Source organism: Sinocyclocheilus grahami, unplaced genomic scaffold, assembly GCF_001515645.1.
Source record: "Sinocyclocheilus grahami isolate Dianchi unplaced genomic scaffold, SAMN03320097.WGS_v1.1 scaffold428.1, whole genome shotgun sequence".
Classification (NCBI taxonomy): Eukaryota; Metazoa; Chordata; class Actinopteri; order Cypriniformes; family Cyprinidae; genus Sinocyclocheilus; species Sinocyclocheilus grahami.
Genome location: NW_015505607.1, coordinates 206,172 through 217,134, shown reverse-complemented (window position 1 = coordinate 217,134; position 10,963 = coordinate 206,172). Strand labels below are relative to the sequence as shown.

The window sequence follows — 10,963 nt, the reverse complement described above, 5'->3', positions numbered from 1 at the left end:
TCAGTAGGAGAAAATTATTGGTCATCCAATCTTTTACATTTTTAACACACTCTGTTAGCTTAGATAATTTAGAAGTTTCATCTGGTCTTGTTGAGATATATAGTTGAGTATCATCAGCATAACAATGGAAACTAATTCCATGTATTCTAATAATATTACCAAGGGGTAACATGTATATTGAAAATAGCAGAGGACCTAGGACAGATCCTTGTGGCACTTCACTGGAATTAATTGAGATGACTCCCCGTTTAAATAAACAAAGTGGTAGCGATCGGACAGGGGAGGGAAACAGGTAAAAATCCATGGAATAAGAGAAAAAAATGTATTGTAGTGCCTTTAGATGTCAGAATCGGAATGCAAATACATTTTTATAGAATACTGTCATTTGAAGCTAAACACAGCCTTTTAGACAGACAGACTATGGATGAAACCTGCTGTGATTACCCTCCTTTTAAAGCATAAATTTGATTTATATCAATATATAATATATAATTTAACAATAGGTCTACATAATATTCACATATGCAGTTCATACGGGACGTAATGTATTAGCCCTACAGTTACAGCATAGCCTATTATTTAAACCTAAAACATTTGACATTAATATTTACCTATTTTATCTCACAATTCTGACTTTTTTCCTTGCAAATGCAAAATTATATCTCCTAGTTCAGACTTTATAACTTGATTTAACTCAACAATTGAGAGTTTGTCAATTCTGAGGGAGAAAAAGCCAAAAGTGTAGCATTGAAAAATAAACTCATGAATCTGAGTCGAGTTGATTTTTTTAATCATAATTGTGAGATATGATTTGCAAAAAAAATGAAAAGTCTGAATTTTGAAATATAAACTCGAAATAACTTTTGTAAAGGACTAGTGCAGTAGAACAAAGCCTTTGCAGATGTCACATACAGACCTGTAGTAGACGTCTCTTGCATTGTGGTGGCAGAAAAACACTGGTATCAAGTGGAGGGAAACAGGTAAAAATCCATGGAATAAGAGAAAAAAATGTATTGTAGTGCCTTTAGATGTCAGAATCGGAATGCAAATACATTTTTATAGAATACTGTCATTTGAAGCTAAACACAGCCTTTTAGACAGACAGACTATGGATGAAACCTGCTGTGATTACCCTCCTTTTAAAGCATAAATTTGATTTATATCAATATATAATATATAATTTAACAATAGGTCTACATAATATTCACATATGCAGTTCATACGGGACGTAATGTATTAGCCCTACAGTTACAGCATAGCCTATTATTTAAACCTAAAACATTTGACATTAATATTTACCTATTTTATCTCACAATTCTGACTTTTTTCCTTGCAAATGCAAAATTATATCTCCTAGTTCAGACTTTATAACTTGATTTAACTCAACAATTGCGAGTTTGTCAATTCTGAGGGAGAAAAAGCCAAAAGTGTAGCATTGAAAAATAAACTCATGAATCTGAGTCGAGTTGATTTTTTTTATCATAATTGTGAGATATGAAAAGTGAATGAAAAACAAAAAAAATGAAAAGTCTGAATTTTGAAATATAAACTCGAAATAACTTTTGTATTCTTTTATTCCATGGTTTCCATAGACTGCTACTTTAAAACGGTCATTTTCTGCCACCCGATAGGGCCCGCCCATAAAAAACCGGCATCACTTTTTGCAAACACAGAAATTGGTCTATTTAGTTACTCACTTCTTAGCACAGCAGCTACAAAAATCATGTTTATCTGTTATAAAATACACCTTGAAAGTCTTTCCAAGTAATGTCAACCATTATTTTACTGGTAAATAAATGTTTAGGCCTGCATGTATTGTATGGTTTGGTGCATCAAGTACATTTTTTAAAATTAGAATGCGTTTTGAATTTTACGTTTGGGATGAAAGTGACTTAATTTTTGCATGTCTTTTTGCATGGCTCCATGTTTTGATGTGTGTACTGTAGAGTCATATGGTGTTTAGTCCTCCACAGTAGAGGGCGGCAAGTCGATACTCCTCCGTAAACTTTGTCAGAAATGCATCACTTCCGTCGACCTACATTGGAACCAATGGCATCGCAGCAGAACAGGCGGTCCACTCCAGAGGCAGGTTTAAATGCGCCGCCAGCCTGCGCGCAGGACAAGAGAAGCCGTGCTGCATCTGAAAGTTTGCAGAAGTGAATACTTCTAATAACAGTACAAAGTCAGGATGTCAAATGAACGGTAATAGGCTCTTTTTATTTACTAAACCTCAAGTATTGTTTGTTTACATTGCGCGTGTTTTCCTAAAATTAATCGATGTGAGTGTTTTTCTGTATAAGTCTACTAACGTTGCCTTTGGATTCTCCCTCCACTTTGGTGCATTTTGTAAGTTCTATAACTTGTTGGTGTATTATAAATAACACTGAGGACAATAATAAACTTACTTGTTAAAACATGAGTTTAGATCGGTTGTGCATAGACCTGCAGGACGCTTTATTAAAAATGCATTTAGTCGAATGTGCTGTTGGCGCGCGCCATAGTTCGTGTTTGTGACGCGCGAGAACGATTTTTTTTCACTAATCATGTATTTATTTAAGCAAATCTACATTTTGCAAGTTCCGCAAATCGTTTTAATGGTGTCATTAGTTAATATGTAGTTTAGTTTTTCGGAAACATAAGTTAGTATGGAGGCTATTTTTAGTATAGGGGTAGCTCGCGACAAATGGCGGGCATCACAGGACTTATGAAGTGAGCTTGCAGCTTACAGTGCAAGTTAGAAACAATCAAAAACGGTTGTTGTCAATGTGTTATTAGATATTGCATATTGTGTAGTGAGAAGTTATGCTTTTTCTAAGATTGTTTTAGGTTGAACTTATTTAATGAGGACTGTTTAACCTTAGGTTTGGGAGATCGCGGTTATTGTTTCATATTGCTTTCTGCTGTTATACCTTTGTATATCCTTATAACAACACGCAATGGTGGTGTTGCTGTTGCTTAACGTTTTTCTTGATTTTATGTAGACCGTTTCAAGAACTTAGTGAGAATTTGGAGGGATCCCTGTGCAGGCCTCAGAGGAGTAAATGGAAAAAGCGGCCCTCCTGCAGTGGGGGTCTAGACACTGAGAGCACTCCGAACGAGCTCATCCAGCAGTGGTCACCCCCACACAAGAAGATCCTGACTTCTGCAAAAGGGAAAGAAAATGAAGAAAACGCGTTTGTTCTTGCCAGACGTCCCAGGAAAAGAAGAGAATCGTCAGGTTTGTGACTTGAGAAACTGAACCCAGTAAAGCCTTGTGTATTATGTTAGATGCATGCATTTCTATCATGATCTCAGTTTTGCTGAAAAAACTGTTGTACGTTATCTGCTACATGCCTTCTACCCTCTGATTATTGGTTCATACTTTTTTTTTAAGGAAGGAAAGAGGGTGTTTTAGTGTAATTGTAAAAATGTCCACCTTCAGGTTTTGTCTTATTGCTGTAAAATTTGAAAATAATAATTTATCTATCATTTAATTATTTACTTATTTAAAGTAAACATAACTCTTATTATTATTTCAAAAATATGTCAACATTTAATAGTCTGAAGCAACTTTGGTTTACTTATCCATACATAATTTTTCAGAAATATCATTTTAATATGCAAATATAATACACCAGGCTTTTGAGAACAGTTTATTTCTACATCTCTCAATTTTCATTGTATTGTATTGCATTATTTGTTTTGCCCCCACAGTAAAAACTACAGAGCTTTGATCATAAAACTAAGCTTCAAAATGTCATATTACCAAGTCATATTATTGGAAGATAGAAATATCATTTGTTACTGTATACGTATTTTATGCAAGTAGTTTTTATTAAAAAAATCTTACCGTTTTACATTACAAGAATTTTACATAAAATACTTTTTGGCAACATAACATCTACACCAAATTGCATAATTTTGTTTTGATTTATTTTGGGCCTCTGAATATAATTCAAGTGTGAGATCCATTTTCTAACTGTATTAAACTGTATGAGCCATAAAAGCCTGATGCATCAAATATGATACAAAACAAAAATCGAAATTTTTAAAACAGATTTTCTTCTTTTGTTTGTTTGTGTTTTTGTCTAAAGTTTCTGTGAACCTTATTAAAGTAATAGGTTTTTCTGCTTATTTCATAGGTAAAGCTTTACAGGTTTAATGCAGTACTGTATATCTGATTGGAAATATATATTTTGTGTGTGTAAAAGATGTAAAGGGAACATGGGACATAGATGCATGAACAAACAACTTAGCAATACCTTGTAAACTTCCACTTTGGTGGCCACTTACTGTTTCTCCAGATAATTTAGTTGACATTTATTAGTTAATAGGTGGAATTATAATTGCTTATAAGAGATAACAGGGCCTTGTATGGGCAGTAGAGAGTCTAATTTGTTAACTTGTTTGTCCCTCAGCAGGCTTGTGTTTGGACAGTCTGCCTGATGAGCTATTGCTGGGAATCCTGTCTCGTCTCTCACTGCAAGATCTCCTCCGGACATCACGGGTCTGCAAGCGCTGGCATTGTTTAGCGTAAGTTATTCATACACTTTTCTTACAAAGTTGGAAGTTTGGAAGACCACTGATCACCTGTGATGCAAATAATAATAGTCAAAATTGTGCATCTGTAGGTTTGATGAATCTCTGTGGCACAGTGTGGACCTGGTGGGAAAGGCTCAGTTAGATGCTGAGCTTGGGCAGGTTCTCTCAGCTGGAGCCTTGAGGCTGCGCTGTCCACACACCTGCATCGGTCAATCCAGATTTAAAAGTGCCCAGTGAGTAATGCGTGTTTTCACAGTGCCACGATAAAGTCATGTTGTGTAAGTGCTCTGTTGTTGGCGTCTTACACTTGTAAATTTAGTGCATTTTGAATTACAGGAAACTTCGTGTCCAACATCTGGATTTATCAAACTGCACAGTGGAGACGTCTGTTCTCGAAGACATCCTGTCACGCTGCAAACATCTACACAATCTCAGTCTCGAAGGACTGGTGCTCTCTGATAGCATAATTCAGTAAGTTATAGTCTAAAAGACATTTTACACTACATCGTGTAACTAGTTTTTTTTTTATTAGCTGCACATATATACCAATCAAAAAGTGTTTTAATCACAACAAATCAAATAGCATTTAGTGTTTGTGTTAAAAGACATGGAGAAAACTAGTGGTCGACCGATATGATTTTTTTGACAGCCGATGCCGATATCTTGGCTAGCAGGGTGGCCGATATAGCCTAAAGCCGATATTATTTTATTTATTTTAATTAATATTTAAGAAATTTTAAATCATTTGAAAATGGATTAAAGGGGTCATATGATGCAATTTACATTTTTTGTTTCTCTTTGGAGTGTTACAAGCTCTTGGTGCATAAGGTCTGAAAAGCGAGGTGTGCTCTGATTGGCCAGCTATCCAGTGCGTTGTGATTGGCCGAATACCTCAAGCGTGTGACGGAAATGTTATGCCCCTTACCATACTGTGATTACAGTCTCCCAGCAGGACGAGACTCTGTCCAGCTGCTCTGCTCGTGCACATCCCATCATCGGTTCTCTTTTAGCAGTTCAGTCAATGTACTGTTAGGAGTAACTGAATAACTCGGGATATTGGTTTATTTCGCGTCAGAGGGAGTGTCAGGCACGTTTATAAACCGAATAATTTAAGTAATTTGTGGATTAGTGCGTACTGGAGACCCGCATTGTTTCAAACGATTCAGTTCAATTTGGTGAACTGGTTCGACTGGTTCACTAAGAAGATCCGGTTAAATAGAATGATTCGTTCGCGATCCGAACACTAGAAGAGACAAAACCAATAAAACCCATTACAAACGTAACATTTGTTGCATCCAGTGGGGACATAATTACAGATTATAATGACGTTGCATCGCGCCACGTAAACATAAAGCCATGTCTGCATTTAAGATCAGAGAAACAACAAGCGCTTCTCTACACTGCTCAAAACTCGCGTTTGAATCATCATTGTTAAATTATTTAAATATAAAAAAAACTTACTTACAGGCTGTGAGTCAGAAGCGCCAGACTGTCCTTGCAAAGTTGTAACTGCCCACTTTATAGAAACAGCCTTTGTGCCACAGACGCATTAGGCTACTGGTTCAGGAAACAGTCCTCATCCATCCTCCATAAAATGTGCAGCACACATCTGAATATTTGGGTTGAACTGTTCTGGAACAGTGTTGTAAATACAATTTAACCACTGATTTCTAGTCGTGTCCTCTTTTGGAAGACCAAACAAAGTAGTTTCGCTTTCACAATGTGACTCCACAACATGGCAGCAGCGGTGTAGTGCCGAAATTTGCACCCTGCCAGATTAGGCACCCCCTAGTATTGGTAGGTTTAGGTGTAGGTGTGGGGGAGGGGTTAGGATTAGGGGTGGGGATTAGGCAATCAGGTAGCGACTTCAAGGAGGGGGTGAATAATCTGGCAGGGGTGCAGAATTCGGCACAACAGGGGCAACAGCGAGAATAAAAGTTACGCCTTCTTTCTTTGCGTGAACATTGTTCTGGAACAGTGTTGTAAATACAATTTAACCACTGATTTCTAGTCGTGTCCTCTTTTGGAAGACCAAACAAAGTGGTTTCGCTTTCACAATACATACAGTGACTCCACAACATGGCAGCAGCGGTGTAGTGCCGAAATTTGCACCCTGCCAGATTATGCACCCCCTAGTATTGGTAGGTGTAGATGTAGGTGTGGGGGAGGGGTTAGGATTAGGGGTGGGGATTAGGCAATCAGGTAGCGACTTCAAGGAGGGGGTGAATAATCTGGCAGGGGTGCAGAATTCGGCACAACAGGGGCAACAGCGAGAATAAAAGTTACGCCTTCTTTCTTTGCGTGAACATTTGGGTGGTGTTATGCAAATCTTCTCACATAGTGAGGTAGATATGTGGAGGGCGTGTTAGAACGAGCCGTTTTAGGTAGGCGTGGTTGACTCTTAACTTCTCTTCTCTCTTCTCTTAACTTTGATTCTCTCAAATCCAAAGAATATCTCTTTGGATTTGAGACGTTAGTCTTTGCAACTTTACAGATCTTCTTTATGCACCAAGAGCTTGTAACACTCCAAAGAGAAAGGAAAAATTGAAATCACATCACATGACCCCTTTAAATGATAAAGTATTTTCACAAATAAATATTTAATAAAAAAATATAATTAAAAAGGAAGTAAACACTGTAACCAACAGGGCACTCAGTAATCTGGGAAATTAGTGTGCATTGGGAATCATATTTTTTCAAATAAAGCCAAGGTAACACTCATACAGCACACATTGAAAATGCCATGAATATGACACCGTGGGCAAAAGCATGAAGCGCAGCATAATTTGAAATAAGTTTAAAGGTAGTCGATCGCGCGTCTCAGTGAAGCTGAACGCTCCTCCTGTCAGCATTCAATTCTCACGGATCGACCGTCACGCAGAGAACACGCGATCGTGCAGGATACACATGCACACTTCATAAGATCACAGCTGGATTCGACTAAGTTTGCAAGGTTTTTGAAATGTTCATTAGTCATTCAAAGATTTGTTTAAATGATATAAATGCGTATTTGCTGAATGCTGACGGAAAACGAGAAAGTATCATGTTTGCCTTTCTATTACTAATAATATAAGTCCGTATTAGACAGAACTGTTAACGACGACAGCAAACAAGAGGGAGAATGTGAACACTGCGCAGGCGCTGCCGTTCTCAGCGCCGTCAAAATAAAAGTCCCGCCTCGAACGCATCGGCCAAACAGAAAAACTTCTCGGCCCACCACTAGAGAAAACTATTCTTGCTGTTGCCAGTTTTCCTGAGCTCTGTCAATCTAACTAGTAGATCTCACCAGATGGTCTGCCAAACAGTCACATTTATTTCTATTTATGCATTTTATGGAGAAATTACACATTTTATGGAGAAATAATTGCAGTTATCTTTGTAGTGTTATTAGCCACTGGTAACATTTAGAATCCTTGACGTGTAAAGCTGCAGATTTAACTGTGTGTATATATATTATTATTTTATTTTTTTTGCAAATTTAAATATGAAGACCGTGAATCTATATTTTGCTGTCTTTCAGTTCTCTGGCTCAGAATACTGAAATTGTCCGACTGAATTTGTGTGGCTGTTCAGGCTTTTCCCCTGAATCGCTGGCTGAGATGCTGAAATCCTGCACTCGGTAAGGTTAACTTGTATACCAAAAAATCAAAAATGTGTGATCCTGAGGAAAATGTTTCACTGTTTCCACAGAAATATTAAGCAGCATGGCTGTTTGGAACCTTTATAATAAGCAATGTTTCTTGAGCACCAAATCAACATATTAGAATGATTTCTGAAGGATCATGTGATGCTGAAGGCTAGTGTAATGGTTGCTGAAAATTCAGCTTTGCAATCATAAAAATAAATTACATTTTAAAATATTTTCAGGTAGAACTGTTCTTTTTAATTATCATAATATTTTACTGCATTTGATCAAATAAGTGCAGCCTTGATGGGTATTCGAGACTTTCAAAAGCACAAAATCTTACCAACTTTTAAATGTTAGTGTACGTCCAAAGACAAATAATTTCTTAATTATTATGCTTGATGATCATGGATTCATCATCAGAAATGTCAGAACGAGTTGTTTTTGCAGTCATTATGTGCCTTTTAAATACTGTGTAGTCACATTTCAAGTTAAGCATTTGATGCAGTGCACTTACTGTGTTTTTACACTACTTTTATTTTAAAATATCTGCATGCAGTTACATGTACTTAATTTCTGTAAATACATCCCACCTCAATAGCAGCAAAAGTGTTTTACATTACAACATGAACACAAGTACATTGTACTGAAATTTGTACTGATTTGACACGAGTACATGGTAGTCAAAGACACATGGGGCAGTCATGGCCTAAAGGTTAGAGAGTCTGACTTGTAACCGAAAGGTTGTGGGTTTGAGTCTCAGGTCCGGCAGGAGTTGTCGGTGGGAGGAGTGAATAACCAGCGCTCTCTTCCACCCTCAATTTCACGACTGAGGTGAGACCCTTGAGCAAGGCACTGAACCCCCAACTGCTCCCCGGGCGCCGCAGCAATATAGCTGCCCACTGCTCTGGGTGTGTTCACGTGTGTGTGTGTGTTCACTACGGTGTGTGTGCTTAGATGGGTTAAATGCAGAGCACAAATTCTGAGTATGGGTCGCCATACATTCACATAATATAAAGTGAGACGTATCTTTTCAAAGTACATCAAGCATTTTACCTCTAAAGTTCAAAGAAAATTATATTAAAAATATGACCCCTTTTAAAGCCCATCATTTTCTTTCTCTCCCCAGAATTGAAGAAATGAATGTGTCATGGTGTGACTTCAATAATCTCCATGTTCAAGCCATTGCTAACAACATTCCCTCCAGCATCTCTCAGCTAAACATCAGTGGTTACAGACAAAACCTCATCATGGAAGGTAAGGAAAGCAAGGAGTTCAGTGTTATGTAAATGCATGTGTAACCATTTCATACAACAACAATTTGTTTTTTGTGTGTGTTTCAGATGTTAAAGCTGTAGTAAAACGATGTCCGAACCTTACAAATCTAGATTTGAGGTGTGTTCATAATTTGGAAAGATGATTGTGGATCAGATGCCTAATTGCAAACAGCTGGAGTTTCACATTCGGTTATGTGCTTTATCATTACAGTGATAGTGTGCTTGTGACAACAGACAGTTTCCCAGTCCTGCAGCAACTTTCCTCCTTGAGACATCTGGCACTGAGCCGCTGTTATCAGATCCACCCAGCTGCACTCATGTAAGAGATTTGTTGAATTCAGAAAGAAAAGACAAGCATTATTTTTGTTTGAGTACAGTCTCTGCTTACAAACACTAAATATTCCTTCTTTTTTTCTTTACAGTGACTTTGAAAAGTTTCTAAATTTGCAGACCCTGGAGGTCTTCGGGCTCATACAGGACAGCTACCTGCCCATTCTTTGTAAAGGTCTACCGCACATACAGATCAACACACAGCCTTTCTCCACTGTGGCACGTCCCACCTCGGCATCAAGAAAGGATCGCACACTTTGGGGAATGCACTGTCGACTTGTGTACAAACATTGATGTTTTTAATCCAGGATGATTACAAGGTAAACCAAGTTGTAAAATAGCTTTTATAATAGTCCATATCTCTCTTAATTGTGCCCTATTAGAATTATTTGTGATTTTAAAAAAAAGTCTTTAACATCACTGGTAAGTCCTCGTTTTATATTGTTACAGTTTTAATTTTAGTGAAGATGACAATTGTGTTGGAGGTCCTGACAATCTTGAATTGAGTGGCGTTCTTATGTTGCAGCAAAGATCATATGGTTTATCACAAAATAAAAGATGAAGAGTGACAAAGTGTTTGGTACCAATAGCTATAATTTTGAAAATGAGTTTCACTAGATGTTTGTTGCTTCAGGAGAAATTTAGAATATAATGGTAGGTTCTGTTTGTCACTCAAGATCTGTTTTCCTGCCATGATCAAGTACATTTCCAGTTTTACTCTAGGATTATCTATCTTAGACAATGGTTTTATGGTAATCTTAAAATGTTCCCAAATAATTTTACTATACAGAAGCATTAAAACGGGTGCTTTCAGAGCAGAGAAAATATTGTGAATCTCTTCCGTTTTTCGGATCAGTTTTAATGTTGGAAAACTTGAATTTGGTACAACTTTGGCTGTTGCTAGACGTATTTTTATGAATTGTTTACACTGTGAATTGTAAATAAACGTATTGCTTTTTATTTAAAGCCATCCCCTTGTAAGTTTTTCTATTTCCATGTTCTTTACATTGCTACTCCAAACAAATTTCAATGTTACAAAATAAAGAACACTGATATTTTAAAGCACCAAGGGTCCTGAAAATGTGGTTTTACAAATTTCTTCCGTGTTTTAAGCCAGTGACCTGAGCGTTTGACACCACATCCAAACTTTTGCCCTATTGTGTACTTAAAACATTATATTTTTCAGGTTGCAGTTTCAGAAATTTTTTTA

General features: G+C 37.2%; 1 protein-coding gene across 2 annotated transcripts; it reads left to right on the top strand.

Moving 5' to 3' along the window:
• The first annotated feature begins 1,992 nt into the window (after nt 1–1,992).
• Nucleotides 1,993–10,723, top strand: LOC107551629 (S-phase kinase-associated protein 2-like). Of its 2 annotated transcripts, none has more exons than XM_016233310.1 (10): nt 1,993–2,202; nt 2,982–3,217; nt 4,401–4,512; nt 4,611–4,754; nt 4,858–4,992; nt 8,042–8,140; nt 9,276–9,403; nt 9,490–9,541; nt 9,635–9,742; nt 9,846–10,723. In XM_016233310.1, exons 1-10 carry the CDS (start codon nt 2,189–2,191, stop codon nt 10,045–10,047), a joined length of 1,230 nt encoding a protein of 409 aa, XP_016088796.1. In that variant the 5' UTR covers nt 1,993–2,188; the 3' UTR covers nt 10,048–10,723. The 2 variants fall into 2 exon arrangements, with proteins under 2 accessions (XP_016088796.1, XP_016088795.1); XM_016233309.1 differs by having other exon boundaries at nt 4,398–4,512.
• Nucleotides 10,724–10,963: the final 240 nt, after the last annotated feature.

Excerpts from the sequence above, each read along its gene's own strand:
- LOC107551629 (XM_016233309.1), top strand. Across the intron at positions 4,993-8,041 it reads CTCTCTGATAGCATAATTCA|TTCTCTGGCTCAGAATACTG; the intron begins GTAAGTTATAGT and ends GCTGTCTTTCAG. Across the intron at positions 9,743-9,845 it reads ATCCACCCAGCTGCACTCAT|TGACTTTGAAAAGTTTCTAA; the intron begins GTAAGAGATTTG and ends TTTTCTTTACAG.